At 38.7% G+C, this 19,225-nt stretch overlaps 2 protein-coding genes across 2 annotated transcripts; one reads left to right on the forward strand and one right to left on the reverse strand.

The window, feature by feature from the left end:
- The first annotated feature begins 817 nt into the window (after positions 1–817).
- LOC119485699 (pre-mRNA-splicing factor ATP-dependent RNA helicase DHX15) lies at positions 818–11,874 on the forward strand. The gene is made up of 14 exons (XM_037765427.1): positions 818–1,010; positions 3,077–3,419; positions 3,554–3,747; positions 3,868–4,027; positions 5,430–5,648; positions 5,753–5,920; positions 6,059–6,145; positions 6,310–6,459; positions 6,628–6,736; positions 6,833–7,024; positions 9,188–9,310; positions 10,751–10,941; positions 11,123–11,292; positions 11,421–11,874. Exons 1-14 carry the CDS (start codon positions 946–948, stop codon positions 11,536–11,538), a joined length of 2,289 nt encoding a protein of 762 aa, XP_037621355.1. The 5' UTR covers positions 818–945; the 3' UTR covers positions 11,539–11,874.
- A 479-nt stretch (positions 11,875–12,353) lies between these two features.
- Positions 12,354–17,300, reverse strand: LOC119485749 (solute carrier family 22 member 7-like). The gene is made up of 9 exons (XM_037765505.1): positions 16,897–17,300; positions 16,679–16,782; positions 16,433–16,587; positions 16,122–16,290; positions 14,229–14,352; positions 13,959–14,068; positions 13,615–13,829; positions 13,041–13,149; positions 12,354–12,837 (listed from the first exon to the last, which is right to left on the reverse strand). The coding sequence occupies exons 1-9, from the start codon at positions 17,275–17,277 to the stop codon at positions 12,630–12,632; spliced, it is 1,575 nt and encodes a 524-aa protein (XP_037621433.1). The 5' UTR covers positions 17,278–17,300; the 3' UTR covers positions 12,354–12,629.
- Between the last annotated feature and the right edge of the window lie 1,925 nt (positions 17,301–19,225).

The following is a 19,225-nucleotide window of genomic DNA, read 5'->3' on the forward strand; positions in this document are numbered from 1 at the left end:
TTTTTGCTCAAAGTCTTTTAATTGGTATTCTGTACAAAATCCAATAAATAATTGTATAAACAAATTATACCCCCTCCCCCTCCCCCATCCCATCCCTATAACAATATTACTGCACCATTAAATAAGCAGAGTTAATTTCATAAACAATTACATTTATACATATACATATAAACGAATTAAATCCGATAGCAACATAAATTAAATACATACCAAACAAAAACAAAAACAAAAATAAAATAGAATAAAAAGAATAAAAAAAAAGGAAAGGACCAAAAAAAAAACTGAAAAATAAGTAAATTAAAAATAACAATAATAATAAATAAAAAAATAAAAAAATAAGTATAAGTTGTGAATTACATTTACAACACATTACATCTAATGTCATATTTATTTATTTATCGAGTAATTTATTTATTCATTCATTTATTTTTGTCTATGGTTGTGAACTGTTGTAAATACCAGTTCACCCTCCAGACCAGCCGGCGCCGGTAATGTTAATCTGCAACAGCATCACAATCTGTAAAACTCATAAGAAAAGAAGAAAACACAAGCACATCAGAGGAGTAGATGATGGAAATATTACAATGGGGGAATCTGATAGGAAAGACACAATCTTCTAATTAATTACTTAAGGGCAACAGGAATTATGGAGAGATTATGATTATGATAATGATTATTATTATTATTATTAATTATTTTTATTTTATTGTTTTTTTTGTTTTTGTATTTATTTATTTTATTATTTTTATTTATATTGTTTTTTCCTGCCACTCCAGTCCAGTAGGTGGCAGTAATGCACCTATAAACTGTTTTGCCAATAAACACCAAAGAAGAAGAGGAAACAGCAGCACTGGACTCTGTCAGTCAGCTGGCTTCATATTGACCCGGTACATTTATGTCCGGCGTTAATTATAGATAAACAATAAGATAAATTAATTGTTAAAGATGTCTAAAAGGCATCGCCTGGATCTGGGCGATGACTACTCCTCCACTAAGAAGAGGTCTGAAGGGTGAGTGTGTGATTTAACCAGCCAGCTGACAGCTGACCGTTAGCATGATGCTAGCTCATCAGGCTAGCAGCATCAGGGAGGTTTAATAACAAACTGAGACAATAACAACAGTAGTTAATGAGTTTGTAGCTGTGGCTTAACAACACTGTAATGTTCCTCTGATACAGGCTTGTAACTGCATTGTGTTCAGCTACATTGTGTTAATAACTTCATGTAGGTTAGCTACTCTAGCTAACAGACACTAGCCTTCACCATTGAGACACGTGTGTTTGAGGCTCACAACCTCAGCTGTCTTAAGTAGACTTAACGTTAGCTGACTAACTTCAACTCAAAAGACTGATTTGGGTCTTTAAATAGCAATCTACTGTTAGAAATTATCACCTTAAAAGCTCCCATTAGTCATTATTCTTCTTACCATTGAGCTAGTGTGCTTGTTAGCTGAAACTTTGTGGGCTCTTTTCACCCAGCAAAACAAACGTTTTATTAACATTAGCTAAGTCTCTTCACTCATTTGACAGTTTTGTTATGTAACAAAATCTTAAAGTTATTCAGAGGAACTTTAAGATATGTTCTTCTTATATATTGTTTCTTATTTTTGGGCTTTTATTGCTATAATCCTATGTATTTATATGGTTCTTATTGTAACTTGTGCCTCCAAATGCCCCATGCCTTTAATATGTTAACTAATTATTGGTTGTCTGTTGTATGTGTGGATGTATGGACTGGGAATGCTACACATGAATTGCCCCCTTGGGGATAAACAAAGTTGTCTGAACTGAACTAACGTTACACCCATGTGAAGGTTATACTGTTCAGTTTTAGTTGAAACTGATTTAAAGAGGTGTTTTATTGTTATTTTGGAGGGGTTAGGATGTGATGCTGTTGAATTATATTACATTTTATTCACATATGTGTGTATTATTTGTCCAAACTATCAAGAGAGTTGACTAAATATATTATATAACGCCTCTAATATCACCCAAGGTTCAACAAAAACTAAATCTCATAACCTTCTTAAGGGATGGATTTATTGCAGGACTGTATTTTTTATAGTTTTTCCTAACAGAGCACTGCCAAGTTAATAACTTTACAGTTCCTTTTTAGAAATGTTTTTAATGTTGTACCTTTGACGAGAAGAAAGGGACTTTATTGACATTCAATTTTTTCACTCTGTTATTTTATACACACAGTATTTTTTTTAAACAGGTCCCAAATACACAAACAGGACCTATATACATGAACTAATGGAGAGATGTCAGAGCGAGATGTACACTCATTACTTGGTCCATGCAGGGACTTGAACCAGTGACCCTCCGGTTCCCAAGCCAAGTCTCTATGGACTGAGCTACTGCCGCCTCCAGAAAGATAAACTATAGACCGATTTATTGTTATTAACTCATATATCAGTGTCTGTCTCAAAAATCCATTATCAGGCGGGCAACAGTATACAGCAGGTTCATGCTTATAGTCTTTATGTCATAGAGGACTCACCATAATTACTAGTTTTTGTTCACATCAACATCCAAGTCATAATTACCTCTGGGCAACCCTGAGTTCAGATATTTTCTACCTGCTGGTTAAAAATATGGAGCAAAGTCCGCCATCCAAGAGGGTTTTTACACTGCATGTTCTTAACCAAGGGGCTAGAGTTGACCCTGACTAAATTAGCCCCTTTTCAAACACACACATTATTATCCCAGGGCTATATGATTCACACTGCACTTCTACAAACCCTGGGTTAAATGTCAGTTGTAACCCGTAGCTACTTAACAGACTAGAATTTCAAACATTTTCGCTGTTTACTTTGGCCCTGTTTCACACTGGCAATTTTAAGCCCTGTGTTTAGTCAATTTTCCGGGAATAACCCTGCAAAATTGGTGCTAAACCTTCTCCGGAGCCAACCTCCCATCTTTGCTATCCATTCCACGTGATGTGAACAAGGCTAAACTGATACTTATACTTTGCAATTTTGACAGCAGTTTAGGTAGAAAATGACAAAGTAACTTCATAATGATTTCTTTCACATTGGAAATGTTTACAATGATGCCGTACCCTGATGTTGACAGGAGAGACAGAGACCGTGACAGAGACCGCGAGGACCGCTCCAGGGACAGGGACCGAGATAGGGACCGGGAAAGGGACAAAGATCGGGACAGAGACTCGAAGCTTTCTAGTGTCCCGGCTAACAGCACGCCGCCCGTGCCACTCTTGGCACCCATCAAGCAGTTGGCTATGCAACAGCAGGTCAACCCATTCACCAACCTGCCGCACACGCCACGCTTCTACGAGATCCTGAAGAAGAGGTTGCAGCTTCCAGTGTGGGAGTACAAAGAAAACTTCAGCGATATCATCACACGTCATCAGAGCTTTGTACTTGTTGGAGAAACTGGCTCTGGAAAAACAACACAGGTCTGAAATGCAGTCTCTTATGTGACTTATCTCTTATGTTTTGAAGTACCAGCATATCCAGTATGATGGCACAGTGTTGCTTAAACATGTCATTATTATATCTTAATTAATTGCAACTTTGCTTCATTCTCCAGATCCCACAGTGGTGTGTAGACATGGTGAGGGGCTTGCCTGGGCCTAAGCGGGCGGTGGCCTGTACTCAGCCCAGGAGAGTGGCTGCTATGAGCGTGGCTCAAAGGGTGGCAGACGAAATGGACGTGATGCTTGGACAAGAAGTCGGCTACTCCATTCGATTTGAGGACTGCAGCTCTGCTAAGACTATACTCAAGTAAGTGATTGAGGTCTACTAATGCACAGTAACTTCTTTTTATAGACACAGAGTGACCAGTCTTATTTGGTTTAATCCATAACGTCTCAATCTAACAAAGCATGTCTGTAATTTCTTCAGGTACATGACAGATGGTATGTTACTAAGAGAGGCTATGAATGACCCGCTGCTGGAGCGATATGGTGTGATCATTCTGGACGAAGCCCACGAACGAACTCTGGCCACAGATATCCTGATGGGAGTACTCAAGGAGGTGGTGCGTCAAAGACCGGATCTGAAGGTACTAGTTCATTTTGTAAATAGCCACAATGAATTATTTGATTACCTTTATCATGGTATATGTTATGCCTTGCTCCAAAACATTTTCAACCGTCCCAAAGTCAGTATACACAAACAAATTTCTAAATGTTATTCTTTCACTTTGTTAATGTCATCTATAGTGGTTATTTGCATAAAAACACACATTTCAAATGATTAGAAAATAAATTATTCTATTTTTATTTAAATATTTGCTTTGTTAAAAAAATCTTGGCATTAGTAGTGAAAACATTTGCTTCAAACAACTGTACTTTTCAAGTTTCTTGTCAAAAACAACATTTTACAAGATTACATTTGAACACATCATTCTAGCATTATAATTCACCTTTGCCCAATACTTGTTTTTACTGAATAGAGCGGAAGGCAGCATTAAATACAAGTCAATGCAACATCTGTTAACGTTAGCTGTGTTATAAGCAGGACTGTGCTAGGGAGAGAACCCGTGCTGTCGGCAGACGAGCCGTTCACTGTGATAACTCTGAGCAGCATCATTGGAATGAATTACAATATAGTAAGTGTCTGATTTAAGTTAGTTGTTCCAAATGTTTTAATGTTGTCCCTACACGGCTTATTTTTTTGACAATTGTGACAAAATGTGAGCTTTATGTCTTCTTCACTCACACTGAAGAACTTTCACGCCAACGACATGTGTGTGTGACGGTACTGTCTGTGCCGCTGTGCGCCGACGTAGAACTATCATGCGGCATGTGTGTAAATGTGACCGTCAGGTTTTGATTGTTGGCTGATTGATTGGTGCATCTCTACAAAAAAACTGTAACAATGATTTGTGCCTAAAATGAATAGAACCGCTGTACCTGACGAAGAGCTAGTCTGGGTGTTTTCTAGTGTAATAAAAATAGAATGATCAAAGAGAGTGTTTAACAGTCTTATGAGTCCTTGGAAGGCACGATAAATTAATTGGCAAGTGCCAATTTAATTACGTCATCACTTGCTTAAATTACAGTTGATCACTGTTTAAGGGCTTGGCGTATAATTAATAGAATAGAAAATAGATGCTTAAAAGCACCAGTTGAGGACTTAGCTGGTCCTTTTTAATTCTAATCACATTTTTATTCTGGCCATACACAGATTATTTAGTATTTAAGACTTTCAACAGATGAAGAGGAGTTTGGTAGTTTACACAGTTGCATATATGCAAAACTACGTCAGAGCAACGTCTTCTTCTGTAACTAAGAAATTGCAGGATCTTATCAAGCAAATGTCATTAATATATCTATCAAGTCTGTTTAATTTACTGATCTGACTAAAATTGCTCTGGAGCTGGCACTAATCTAAACATACAGATTCAGACATATCGGTACTTAAATACATCATTTACAGCAACGTTTTTCCTTCATGCACAGGTGATCGTCATGAGTGCCACACTAGATGCCGGGAAGTTCCAGGTGTACTTCGACAACTGTCCTCTCCTGACTATTCCCGGGCGTACACACCCTGTGGAGATTTTCTACACTCCCGAACCAGAGCGAGATTACCTTGAAGCAGCGATCCGCACTGTCATCCAGATTCACATGTGTGAGGAAGATGAAGGTGACTGCCTTCTCTTTCTCACTGGTCAAGAGGTACAACTTGTGGCGCTTGCATTACTGCTCCAGTGGAAATCTCATTATAGCCGCATTGTTCTGTTTCCTCAACACACAAAGTTCAATCAAATTTTTTCTTTCAGGAAATTGATGAGGCCTGCAAACGGATCAAGCGCGAGGTAGATGACCTTGGACCTGAAGTCGGAGACATCAAAATCATTCCACTGTATTCCACATTGCCACCACAGCAACAGCAAAGGATCTTTGAGCCTCCTCCTCCAAGAAAGCCCAATGGTGCAATAGGAAGAAAGGTACATTTTAACTAACAGAACAGATACAGTTTACTCTAAAAGGAGCACCAGATTAAATAAATGATGATCTTACTCCGTGGATGGCTTTACGTTATGTGTCCATTTGCACCTACTGACAGCTTGTTGCTTCATCCTCAGGTTGTGGTTTCGACAAACATTGCTGAGACCTCTCTGACAATTGATGGTGTGGTGTTTGTCATCGATCCTGGATTTGCCAAGCAAAAGGTGGGCGAAGCATAACTCACTGGATTTTTATTGCATTTAATCCTGTTTGTAATATGGTGCTACATCAATTTTGGATGATCCCGTATAAATGCAGATAAAGTATGTTTTATTAGGGCATATTATTATACTATTTAATTTAATCATGCTTTCAAATGTGTGTCCAGGTTTACAATCCGCGTATCAGAGTTGAGTCTCTGCTAGTCACAGCCATCAGTAAAGCTTCTGCCCAGCAGAGGGCGGGACGAGCCGGCAGAACACGTCCAGGGAAATGCTTCCGCCTCTACACAGAGAAAGCCTACAAAACAGAGATGCAGGCAAGTGACAGTCACAGACTTCTTGTTTTCTTCACTTGTTGAGATTTGGCGGTAGATGAAAACAAAACCTCAGATAGTTTAGCCTGTTCTTAGAATTAATACACACATCAATCGATTGATTTTTTTAGTTGTTGTTTAGTAACATTGTAAACCCCCCCCCCACTCCAGGATAACACATACCCTGAGATTCTTCGGTCCAACTTGGGATCTGTTGTGCTCCAGCTGAAAAAGCTGGGTATCGATGACCTTGTGCACTTTGACTTCATGGATCCACCAGGTGAGTTAGTCTGCCCTCCGAATGATAAAACATGTATTAATCTCTACTTGGGCATAACTCTCATAACCTTCCTATCGGCCTCTTCCCTGTCCGCAGCTCCTGAGACACTAATGAGGGCCCTTGAGCTGCTGAATTACCTGGCGGCTCTCAATGATGACGGTGACCTGACGGAGTTGGGCTCCATGATGGCGGAGTTCCCTTTGGACCCCCAGCTGGCTAAGATGGTCATTGCCAGCTGCGAGTTTAACTGCTCTAACGAGATCCTTTCCATAACTGCCATGCTGTCAGGTAATGCCCAGGACTGGGCTGACATCTTCCTTGCCTTCTGTAGGCCACGTCTCTTGGGGGTTAAACACACTACTCACAGAAAAAAAGTGTCCCACCAAGAATATAGTTTGTGCAGAGCATTTTGGAACACAATATGTGTATATTTAATTTGGTATTACTGACGTTTTTTTCACATTTTTAAGACTCATGAAAATCTTGAAGTGGTATCTCAAGCACTTTAGTCAACGCCTTTGGATCTTTAACATGTACAGATATGACAGTGATAAAATAGAGAAGCAGATGCTTTTAGCAGGACGTAAAGGAAAAATTATTATTTTTCTTTTCTTTGAGAATGCACAAAGTGAGGTGCAGACCAAAGTTTTAAACGCATATTTCCATTATTCCTAAAGGAATATATTGTATGCACAATAATCCTTATATTTTAGTATGAACTTGTATGTCATCATCAAAAAGCTTTTTTAATCCACAAATCCAGTTTTGGTTGGAATATCTTTCACTGTGGATAGATGAACTTCAATTTTAAAGCTTTCCCTTTATTTTACAATAACTTTTAATTTAGGTTGCATAATGGAAACCGCTTATAGTGATCACGTCTGATCAAATTGATTACTAAAAGCGGATGGTTATTATAATTCTTTTTTTGTTTGTCTTTATTCCTTATTTGTCATGCAGATTACCATCTAATTGACATTTGTATATTTATTACATGAATATAAAGTAATGAAACAGACAGCTTTGCTATTTACTGGCTCGCTGTCTACCGGCAAAAAGTGAGCGAGGAGCTTCGGGCGCTGGTAGAATGGAGGAAGAAGTTTCACTTTAAGGAGATATTATGGGTTCAACGCTAATGGTTTTTCTGTAGATAGTAGATTTGTGACCCACTTGCCCAAAGTCAATTTTTACTTGCCCCTATACAAATTGTTTTGTTTATTAGCATTTATCAAATAACAAAGACTTAAAATGAATTGTCTTGTTTTATCTGCCTTGCTCTCAAACCGCACAATATAGTTGGAGTTTCGCCTACATCCTCTCGCCACCCAACTAAACTCCTGTTTCCAGGATAATTGAAATGCTCACTTGCACTTCAGCTCGTAAACTTTGTTTTTTACCCGCCGCCATTTTCTCGCGAGTGCCCGATGGGTACTGTGCATGTGCAACTCTCAACAGAGATGGAGGCGTAGCGGCTCAAGTTTCAAGTTTAGAGCTACACAAGGAAGCCTGAAGAACACCAAGTTTCGCTGCTGCATCTCGTTGGCTCATTTTTGGCCGTTTGTCATACGCTTTGAGGAGACTGCGCTTTTCATTGAGAGAATTTGACTCTCTTTTGAAAGTCATGATTTCAATGTGCACGCAACACCAGCTCCAGCCTCAGATAGCCAACTGGAAAGCAGACAAGTTACCGCAAGGCAAAGTATCAAGGGAGTAAAGTAAAAATATCTATATACGCTATATAGAATAATTGTAGTTTTAACATGTTTTTCTAAATGTTGTCATTTAGGAAAAGACCCAAAATGAACACTGTAAGCTGACTACTTGATTAACAGCAGTTGTCTAGGAATGATTCTGTCTTGAGCTTTTTGATCACTATAAGCGGTTTCCACTGTAATTTGTTATGGCCATAATATGTCCAGTACGTTTATTGAATAGTGAGTGAGCTTTTACACTAGTGTTTCATCACCAAAGCAAGTGGATAGGGCAGGCACCACTTAAATCTTTTATTCATATTCATCGCATTTATCAGAATCTTTCCTTTCATTGAAATAATGCATTGTGAATTTTTTTGAACTTTTATCATTATGTATAGTTATCATATGAAGTATTTTAATGATCTGCTCTCTTAAAGGCCTAAGCATTACGAAAAAGTAAAATTTCTGAATCTTGAAAAGTTAAATCATTGCTGGTGTCCCTAACACTTTGTAGTTGTGTGAAAACTCTTGTTTTACAGATGTGGTTAAATGAACCCCTCGCTACGAGCTAATAGCCAATACAGTTGGGAATGACCATGAGAACAGACTGCAGCCCCCTTTGATAGAGCTTGTGGTCCTGCCCTGTCCCAGCGCAGTGTCGAGCGCCCTAGCATCATAGGCTTTGCTCCATGTTTCTGTGAATATTTGACTCATCCCTATGGGCGGCTTTGTTGGGGCCCATACCAACCTTGTTTAGTCCCACAGTGCTTTGTCCGCCCCACGGAGGCTAAGAAGGCAGCAGACGAGTCCAAGATGAGGTTTGCTCACATCGACGGAGACCACTTGACGCTGCTCAACGTCTACCACGCCTTCAAACAAAGTGAGCATCGGCCTTAGAGATCCCCCTGAGACATGATTCAAGCCTTGGTTGTTGTTTTGAAGATGTTTCATACTCGGAATAATGATTTGTGTCCAATGATTTTTCTACAAAATAGTTAAATTACCCTGTTAAAAAATCTTTAAAATCCCATTGACTCCCGCTGTATGAATATGCAAATATTTTTCATGTGAAAAGTTTACCTACTGGACTTGAGATGTCTCCATTCTCATACAGAGGTGAAGTCCCGCCCCCTCTGGTGGACCCCATGTGATGTTATTTTGGAAAAGATATGAACGGTAGTCAACGGTGAGAGACAAATCATTTTTTGATCCCATTTGAATTGCAGCATGAATCACACGTTTGTCAATTTTGCAAGTCAAGAAAGTGGCAGTTTGTCGTAGTATCATTTAGTTATGCGTGAAACCGCTCCGTGAACTACATCTCTCGTCTTGTACAATATACGTCACCAACACTAGCTAGCTAGCTATGTTCTACGCACAAATGAAACGTTATCGTACCTGATGTGTTTTATCCAACGACTCCTGGTCTTTTTATCAGCCGGGAAGCGAAAGAATGAACAAAAGCCTTTTACGATATTACGAAACCTACTATAACGAAGGCCTGACCCGCCCTACTCTACCTCTGATTGGCTTGCCATGATATTCTTAACCTAACCAATCCCGCGCTTCATGCCTAAACCTAACCAATCAAACCAACGAAGGCAGTGAGTACTAGCCAATCGGAGGCAGAGGAGGGCGGACCATGCCTTCGCTATAGCAGGATTCATTATTTAGCGACCCGTTGTCTGTGTGAGTACATCCCAGTACGAAACACTCGAGCATCGTAGCTTCAGCGAGAGAGACGTCACTTACGCGACTTTTGGGTGTGTAGTCTTTCGAAATTAAATATTTATAAATATACTTATTCTTCAACAGTTTTACAACAAACTGTGACTTTCTTGACTTGCAAAACTATGTTTTAAATTGACAAACATCATATGTTTGATGCATGGTGCAATTCAAACGGGATAAAAACAAAAATTTGCCTCTCAATGTTGACTACCGTTAAAGTTTTTTCCGAAATAAGGTCCTGTGGTGGTCCACCGGAAGGGGAGGGACTTCACCTCTCTGTATACGTTGGAGGCTTCAAATTTCAATATCACACTTGTGCAAGTTGTACATACATCTTTTCACTGAAAAGAAACGTTAATTAGAGAGAAGTTAGGGGCTGGAAATCAAAAACATTGTTCCAGGATGCACAGATTTGGTTGATAATTCTCTGTGGGTGTGTCATTAGTGACTCCTTTTACACAGTCATTTCATCCATTGTTTATATGAAACATATCGATTTAGTGCAGCTTTACATGTGTTGCTTGTCATGCTGTTTTTTACAGTGTAAAGACCTGACACTCAACCAAATGGTTGAATCCTTGTTTTCCAGACCACGAGTCTAACCAATGGTGCTATGACAACTTTGTCAACTACCGTTCACTGATGTCTGCCGACAACGTGCGGCAGCAGCTGTCCAGGATCATGGACCGCTTCAACCTGCCTCGCCGGAGCACAGAGTTCACCAGCAGAGATTACTACACTAACATCCGCCGAGCGCTCTGCACCGGCTTCTTCATGCAGGTGAACACAGATTAGTAAATGTTTAAATAGTTCTTTTGTAAGACGCCGATTTAATATCTTTCATGATGTTTTTACAGGATAATAAGTAAAGTTTGCACCACAGATGTTTGTGGACTAACAGGCCTTGTAGAGGTCCACATTTATCTGTTAATTAATACATTTCTTTTTTTTAATCCTCCAGGTGGCTCATTTGGAGCGCACCGGTCATTACCTCACAGTCAAAGACAACCAAGTGGTCCAACTGCACCCATCTACAGTCTTGGACCACAAGCCCGAGTGGGTGCTCTACAATGAATTTGTGCTCACCACCAAAAACTACATCCGCACTTGCACAGACATCAAACCAGAGTGGTATGTGTGCACAGATTTTCTATAATAGTAATGCAGGGTCATGAAGATAAATTGATATAATTAAGCTTCGATTGTACATAATGTTTCTCCTGACCGAGTTATTCATTGTCTTCTTTGTTCTGTTACAGGCTGGTGAAGATTGCACCTCAGTACTATGAAATGAGTAACTTCCCACAATGTGAAGCTAAAAGACAGTTGGAACGAATCGTTGCCAAACTAGACAGCAAGGAGTATTCCCAGTACTGAACAATAGCCAAGAAGTGTCCTGGAAACCAGCTGGGTACTTTTAGTTTTAGATCGTTCTGTCATTGTATTTTAATGTTTAAAATTTGGCATTTTGATTTTTATATATTTTGTTTGCTTTTTTGTTTTGTTTCCTTTTCCCATCAATGTTAATTCTGTAACTAAGTGTAATGTCAGATGAAATATCAGCAGCAAATATTAGACCTGGCTATAAAGATTTTCAAAAGGAATATCAGAAACATGTCATTTAGATGTGGTTGACTTTCCTTTAGGGGATTGCTGAGTCATAAAAAAGATTTGTGCTTGCTTTGTTTCTTTAATAAAGGAGCTTTGACTTAATTTCTGTGTATTTATATATTAATTAGTAAAGCCCGCTATTGCAAAAGTAGTGGAGTTTTTTTGCATTTGTGTTGGGATACTGATTAAGTAGTTTGAAATATTGAATTTGCTTGATTAAATATGTCTCCAGATGTATGTGAATCAATACACAGGGTAATACCACCGCTGTTACAAATACACAATACTATTTCAGTATGCTAAATATGTTAATACATATTGTTTTTTTTTACAGTTAAACTCGCCTAACATGGAGCTCAGCTTATGATGCACTGTACAGATAAAATAGTGTATTCTGGTTTGAGTATTCAGGACACAAAATCGGAACCAAAGCACTTTTCATTAAAAGATTTTATTTCATCACAAAATGTACATACTGAATATAATTAACTTTATAACACTGGTTCCTAACCTGGGGGTCTTTATCACAAGATAAAAAACTTGGGGCTTAAGAGATGAATAGCAAGATAGGGGGAAAAAAATGACTGCCATACAAAATTGTGTTTACTTTTCTTGAATCTTATATTTTTAAAACACTAAAGAGTTTAACCTTTTCAGGGAAAAAACTTCAAATGAAACGATCAAGAAGGGAACATCACTCTTTGAGTAAACTGCTCACAGTAACTTGTGAGAGGGGCATAACATGGTCATCAATGGTCATTAAACAAAAGAAGGTTGGGAACCACTGCCTTATACCACCTTGAGTATTTAAACTAAAAATAACTGCTTGATTGAGTATGCACTGACACCAGTGTTCACTACTTGTGTTCAATATCCTCGATGGTCTCTGGCAGGCACCTGTTGCGCGTCTCTGACAGCGTTCTCGCCACTATTCCCCCCAGTACAGCCACAGAGCACAGGACGACCTGGGGCAGGTCCCTCCACACCTCATCCAGTAAGAGAATCAAAGGAGTCACCGCTACACCAAGTCGAGCCATGAAGGAGTTGTAACCCATACCATTCTGCCTAAAAAAAACACAAAAGAGACTAATTTTGAGGCTCTAAATGATGATTTTAGTACTTTTAGGTAGAAAAGAGCAAATCAATTAAATGTTTTCCAGTGTTGATATAGATCTGTATATAATATTGGCTACAAATCCAAAGATGTGACAGGCTTTTTTTTTTCAGATTGATAATATAAAGATGAGAAAGAAGGCATGCATAGTTACCTTACTACAGTGGGGTAAAGCTCAGAACTGTAGAGCACAATAGTTGCAAAGGATGCTGAAGAAAACCCTTTTCCAATGACTGCCACTACTGTTCTGACAACAGACATATCTGAAAAGAAGACATCAGTAACTGAGGGATGGCTTTTTATTGTTGCAGTCGTTGATTTTAATAATAACAATTTAATAAGAATACTAGAATTCCTTATATATTTCTGTGTATAATGATTAATTTGTTATTGAAACAGCCGCATTTTAAAACGACAAAATTACCTAAAACGTAATAATAATATAATAATAATAGCATTTATTTATACAGCACCTTTCATACATAAAATGCAGCTCAAAGTGCCTTACAAGAAACATTAAATAAATAAATCGAAACAATAACACAGGTGTTAAAGACAGAGGTCATCAGGAGTACCAATAAAATAGTAAAATACATAAAGACAATTATGTTTGAAGAGGTAAAAGAAATAATTAAAAACAAGATCATGAAAATAAGTCTTGAGCTGTGTCTTGATGGGAGTTTGTTGCCAACTTAGACATAAGTGTGTGGACATCAACGAATGCCTACCTTTAGGTATTACAATGTTGATTCCAAGACAGACGCCAGCCATCAGCAGAGTTCCCACCTCAGTGCGTCGCCTGCCTATCTTGTCCAGTAAGTAATAAACGGACACTTTGGCTGGGAGCTCAATTAACGCGTAGGTAAACTGAGTGAGGTAGATATTGAGCCCAAAGCCTGTGATGTTGAAGCTAATGCCATAAAATATAATTGCCACGCAAAACCTAGAGGAAAAGAAAGTTGAGACTCATTAAATCAGATAGATGGTTTGTTCAGATACAATCAGAATTATCCACCACTCAAATATTTTACAAGCTAAAATCATTGAGCACAATGGCATTGGGAATACAGACCACACTATACCAGTACATAGGGCCAGTTTCCTCATTTTGGGTGTTCGTATCAGATCGAGGTACGAATATGGCCGATCTCTTTTCTCAGTCACAACAATAGTGGATAGTGTCTGAAAGAATACAAAGCAGTATTATTCGCGTAACCATGTGATAAAAAAATAACTCCAAGTGTATTAGAAAACTCAAACTAATTGTAATCTGGAAGATTACAGGCCCAAGACTGATGTTTGTTAGTTGTCTTGATTTAACCATCATCTGGAATATGCTCACCTCTGTTTTAAGTGTGTTGATTAACTCCGTTGTTCGGTTCATCTTGGCACATTCTTTCAAATACATCTGAGCTTGCTCCAGCTTTCCATTGGCAATGAGCCACCTTGCCGACTCTGGCATCCACCTGATGTTGAAGGCAAAGATGTTTTACTCCTGATGTATTACATGGTGATGAATTTCATTGCATGTTTACATTAAAAACACATTTGACCTATCCTAGGCCCAGTTGGGTACAGGCGCAGAACCAAAGTAGAATACAAAGGCAAAAGAGAGATGGTCCGCACACTAAATACTGCAAGCTCCCAAACGTTTAAGACAGTAGCCTAGTCCAAAGATTTAACATTGCAGGCTCCCAATGGACAGTTTAAAAAAAAAGAAGATAAAAATCAATGTAGCAGAACCATAGATATCATTTTTTTTATTACACACATTCTTCTTCCTTGTCAAAAGTGGGTTCCTAATTACCCACAATGCAACTCGACCGCCGACAGTTTAGTCCAACCCTGTTTCCTACAAAATTACGTTCCCATACAACTAAACTGTAAAAACATTTTGAGGTGAATTTATTTTCTCCCGGACAACGGTCACAGTTTTAAACATGTTGTTAACATTGTAAATTGATACAAAACCAAAAAAAACGCAACTTGTTAGGTTTAGGCAAAAAAATAGCATGGTTAGGTTTAATAAAACATAATGGTTTGGCTTAAAATGACTACATTTGTTATGTTATTAAGCTATGGACTTAAATTAAAAGAAGTGATTACAATTTTGAAATACATTTAAAATAAAGAATACTATACAGATGCACAAACATTACAACACTTCAGGGCCCGAGTCTACATCGCAGCATCGACGCTGTCACCATTGTTTTGTATATAAAGCAGAAAAGGGGAACAACATCGCAGTACAGTGCAAGTCAAAGGAGGATGGTTTGCGCACTTTCCAGTTCATCAAGATTATTCTTTTTGCCGAGAGGCATCCCAGTGTGAAGAGACGGTTCGTAAGAATTGAGTGAAACACTTCAAATTTCTGATCCAGAAAACATAATACAGGACAAACCGGGGGATTTGTAGGGCTGTACAGAATAGTTTGAAGCTTCATTCATTACATTAACTTTCAAAAGATTATTATTAATAACTTACTGAAACATTGAGTGCAAAGTCCACCTTCATACATTACATTCATATCACCACAATAACACAAAATCATATTTCCTCCATTTCTTTAGGGTGATATAAAATATGATGGAAGAACTTGCACTATACTGTGATGTTGTTCCCGTTTTCTGCTTTACATACAAAATAATGGTCAAATTTCAGTATGTTTCGTTGCTCTTGTCTTTATTTGCATATTTGACATTGAGGTAATCCAAAAGTTTCGGAAAGTAATCAGATTACATAACTTTAAAATTGTTGGTCAAAATGTTGGATTAGGTTGCGGAATAAATTTTTTAACAGTTAATTAGTAATTGTATCGGATTACATTTTTAGGGTAACCCTCCCAACCCTTGATACCAGGTTATAATATTATAACAATATTCATTAAATAATATTGTGATTATTTTCATGCTGATTTAGTCCATTGCATCCTAGTTGGCTGTTGGATTATGTGCTGCTCGTGACTTTGCACTCTACCTCATGCTAAATATTTTCTCTTGCAGATTTGATCTTAAATCGCTGTTAAACTTTTGGGAGAGGAACCCTTGATAGTTGAAACATAACTAATTAAATGTGAGTTTGCAATATTAGTGTGTGAACTACACAGTAGTACTAGTTTTTTCCACCAATGTTTATCTTTAACACATCAAAATGTTAAGCATCCCAAAACAATGCCTACAGGGTTTACTGTAGAGGACTTCTGTTAGACTAAAATATCTGAGCTTTTGAGTCGTACCTCCAGGTGATGATGGCCAAGGTTAGAGGTGAGGTGACACTAACAATAAGCCACCGCCAATCAGTCACAAAGTAAGCAATAAGTGCAAATACTGTGTTCCCAAATGTCCAGGATAAGCTGTCAATCACTCCAACCAGTTTCCTGTGCTCGATGTCCACCCACTCCACACCTGCAAAGAACAAACACCTTATCACTTTGCAAGGATCAAAATCAAGAGAAAACACTTGAAATCGTGTTTTCTGTAGACCCACATTTGGTAGCTTAGACTTCTTAGGGGTATGCTTACAACAGAAATTAAAATATATTATTACTGAGGACTGTTGAGACAATGATGATGCCGGTGATGCAAAACCCCGTGAAGAACCTCAGCACTGCGAACATCACGTAGGATGTAGAAAAAGCACTTGCAACAGCAAAGATCATTCCGGTTACATACGACACCAGCAGCATGATCCGTCGGCCAAACCTACAGAAAGACAGGAAGTCTCCAAATTTCTATTCTACTGAAACACTGGGAAAAGTTTAACGCTGAATGTCAAATAGCCAAGCTGCGATACCTGTCACTCAGACTTCCAAAGGTCACGGCTCCAAACATCACTCCAACAAAGAAGATGGTAGCAGTTGCTTTGTTTTTACCTCTTCTGTCACACACAAGGTCCCACTTGAACAAACAAATGAGGACATGAGTGACTTCTCCCTAAAAAGTCTTCATGATGGTGAACAAGAATGTTTTATTTTGTATGATGTTTTGCAAATGACAAGAAATGAAGGTCACCTGTGAGGTCAGAGTAGACTTGAAGGTGGTGTTATCGTACACCCATCCATTCTGGCACGGCACTGTGGGTAGTTCAGTCATGTTGGAGGAGTTTAGCAGCAGATGATACTGAGGCTCTGCAAACATCTGGCAGGAGTTTGGAGTCCCATCCGCCTGGACTGGAATACTTACAGCAAGCCTCTCTGCCTGGGATAAATCACTAAAAACACCTCCGTCATCCAGAGAGCTGATGTCGCAGTGGTGAGAGGGAACAGCCGCTATGAAGTTGTTTAGCATGAAGTGGCAGGGCATTGTGAAGCGGCCAATGTAGCTGATGACAATGATCATTATCTGAAATCTTCCAAATCCATTAATATCGGCTAGAATGTTCTCGAACTTCATTGTGGCCTCCCACTGTGTGCAAAATCCTTAGAAACTGAGAGAAAAAGAATCCTCAAATGCCCATGCCTGCACACTAAAATTTTGTAAATAGCAAATCTGACTCTTAAGACCTGGACAAGGCAACCTTTGGCATTTATCTAACTCTGGGGCTGCTGGATAGTTGAAATTGGTAAATAATTAACCTCACTTAACCACTAAAATAACTTGTGCCAGTCTGAGTGAAGCAATGTATGCATTTGTGGTAATAGTTAAAGGAAGTGTTGGTGAAGATTTTAGAAACATCTTTTTTTGTTATATTAGTTGAAATTCTCATTGAATGACAGCAATCAAAACATCAAATGCTCTGACAAAACAAAAAACGGTTTACTCTATGTGCCTGTCGTAGGACTGTAATAAACCCATCCAGTCATTTAATTTGGCCCAAATGTAATGATTACCAGCCTGTCTACCTGCCTGCGCAAACTCTGCCCGTGCACTCAATGAACATTACCAGTGTCTTCCACAAGCTACCCATGAATCAGTGATAGAGTAATGCATATGATCACATTTGTTTTTAAATAGCATATTGAAAAAATGCATACAGATTTTTCTTATGTAAGACAGACTTAGGTGGTTAGTTATTTAAACGTTACCCATGATCCTCCAACATCGGCATGGAGCTATTCATTATTATGAAGAAAACAATTAAGCAGGAGATGCTACAAAGGCCAGCAAGGAGTATAAAGTACTTGATAGAGGGGACCCTGAGGCGTTGCCAGACGAGATATATAATCTCTCCAGTGTGTTCTGAGTCTACCCCGGGGCCTCTTACCACTTGGACGTGCTTGGAAAACCACCAAAGGGAGGCGTCCAGGAGGCATCCTGATCAGATGCCCGAACCACCTCAGCTGGTCCCTTTCAACGCGAAGGAACAGCGGCTCTAGTCTGAGCTCCCTCCGGATGTCTGAGCTCCTCACCCTATCTCTAAGGCTGAGCCCAGCCACCCTACGAAGGAAGCTCATTTCTGCCGCTTGTATCCGCAATCTCATTCTTTCATTCACTACCCGAAGCTCATGACCATAGGTGAGGGTTGGAATGTAGATGGACTGGTAAATCAAGAGCTTTGCCTTCTGGCTCAGCTCCCTTTTCACCGGTCCGGAGCAGGACTGGAATACGAACAACAAGCCTCTTTTTCCTGAGATAAATAGCTAAAAACTCCTCCAATCATCCAGAGAACTGATTTTGCAGTGGTGAGAAGGAATAACCGCAATGAAATGATTCAGCAGAAAGTGAAAAAGCAAAGTCACACGAGGAATTAACATCAAGAAGATCGTCCTTAATTGGAATCTCCCAAAGCCGGACACCTCCGCCAATACATTCTCAAACTTCATCTTCAAAATAAGAAAGCAAAGAAAAAATAATAATTGGAAATATTAGCGTAACGGAGAAAAGTAGAAATTATCAGAAACAAAAAGCACACAAGATCTTAGTTTGAAAGTGAGTCTCTGTCCTTTTTCATACTGTTGAATACTTTTGGTTAATGGTCAGCTATGAGAATGTGTGAATGTGTAATTAAGAGTGCAAACAGACAATGCGTGCGTTTTACTCTAAGAGTATAACAGATAAAGATAAGTAAATCATTTGTTAATGACTCAAGAACACCAAAGTACACGTAGATCAACCAATGTGCCTCTTAACAGAGCACCACATTCCCTAGAAAACAACAAGCCCGCTTTTCAAAAGTAAATTTACATTTTACAGTTGGTAATATTGACAAGGGGGAGGTATTCTAAAGGTTAAAGAGCAAGTCACTTTACTAGAGTATTTCTAGTTTCTTTAAAGATTAAGATTTTAATTGCAAAACATTTGATGGATACAATATGATGCAACAATTTTCTTGAATAAAAAGTATATTCTGGAATAATGAGCACTTTTACCTTTTAAATATTAGCTAAGAATCCTTCTGTAC

This window comes from Sebastes umbrosus, chromosome 3 (assembly GCF_015220745.1).
Source record: "Sebastes umbrosus isolate fSebUmb1 chromosome 3, fSebUmb1.pri, whole genome shotgun sequence".
NCBI lineage: Eukaryota > Metazoa > Chordata > Actinopteri > Perciformes > Sebastidae > Sebastes > Sebastes umbrosus.

Bases quoted from the DNA above. Each gene is read 5' to 3' on its own strand.
- LOC119485699 (XM_037765427.1), top strand. From the start codon at position 946: ATGTCTAAAAGGCATCGCCTGGATCTGGGCGATGACTACTCCTCCACT. The intron at 5,649-5,752 runs GTACAACTTGTG...TTTTTCTTTCAG, and splicing joins TCTTTCTCACTGGTCAAGAG to GAAATTGATGAGGCCTGCAA. The intron at 6,737-6,832 runs GTGAGTTAGTCT...CCCTGTCCGCAG, and splicing joins TGACTTCATGGATCCACCAG to CTCCTGAGACACTAATGAGG.
- LOC119485749 (XM_037765505.1), bottom strand. From the start codon at position 17,277: ATGAAGTTCGAGAACATTCTAGCCGATATTAATGGATTTGGAAGATTT. The intron at 14,069-14,228 runs GTGAGCATATTC...GTATTCTTTCAG, and splicing joins TCAACACACTTAAAACAGAG to ACACTATCCACTATTGTTGT. The intron at 13,150-13,614 runs GTAGGCATTCGT...TCTTCTTTTCAG, and splicing joins CAACATTGTAATACCTAAAG to ATATGTCTGTTGTCAGAACA.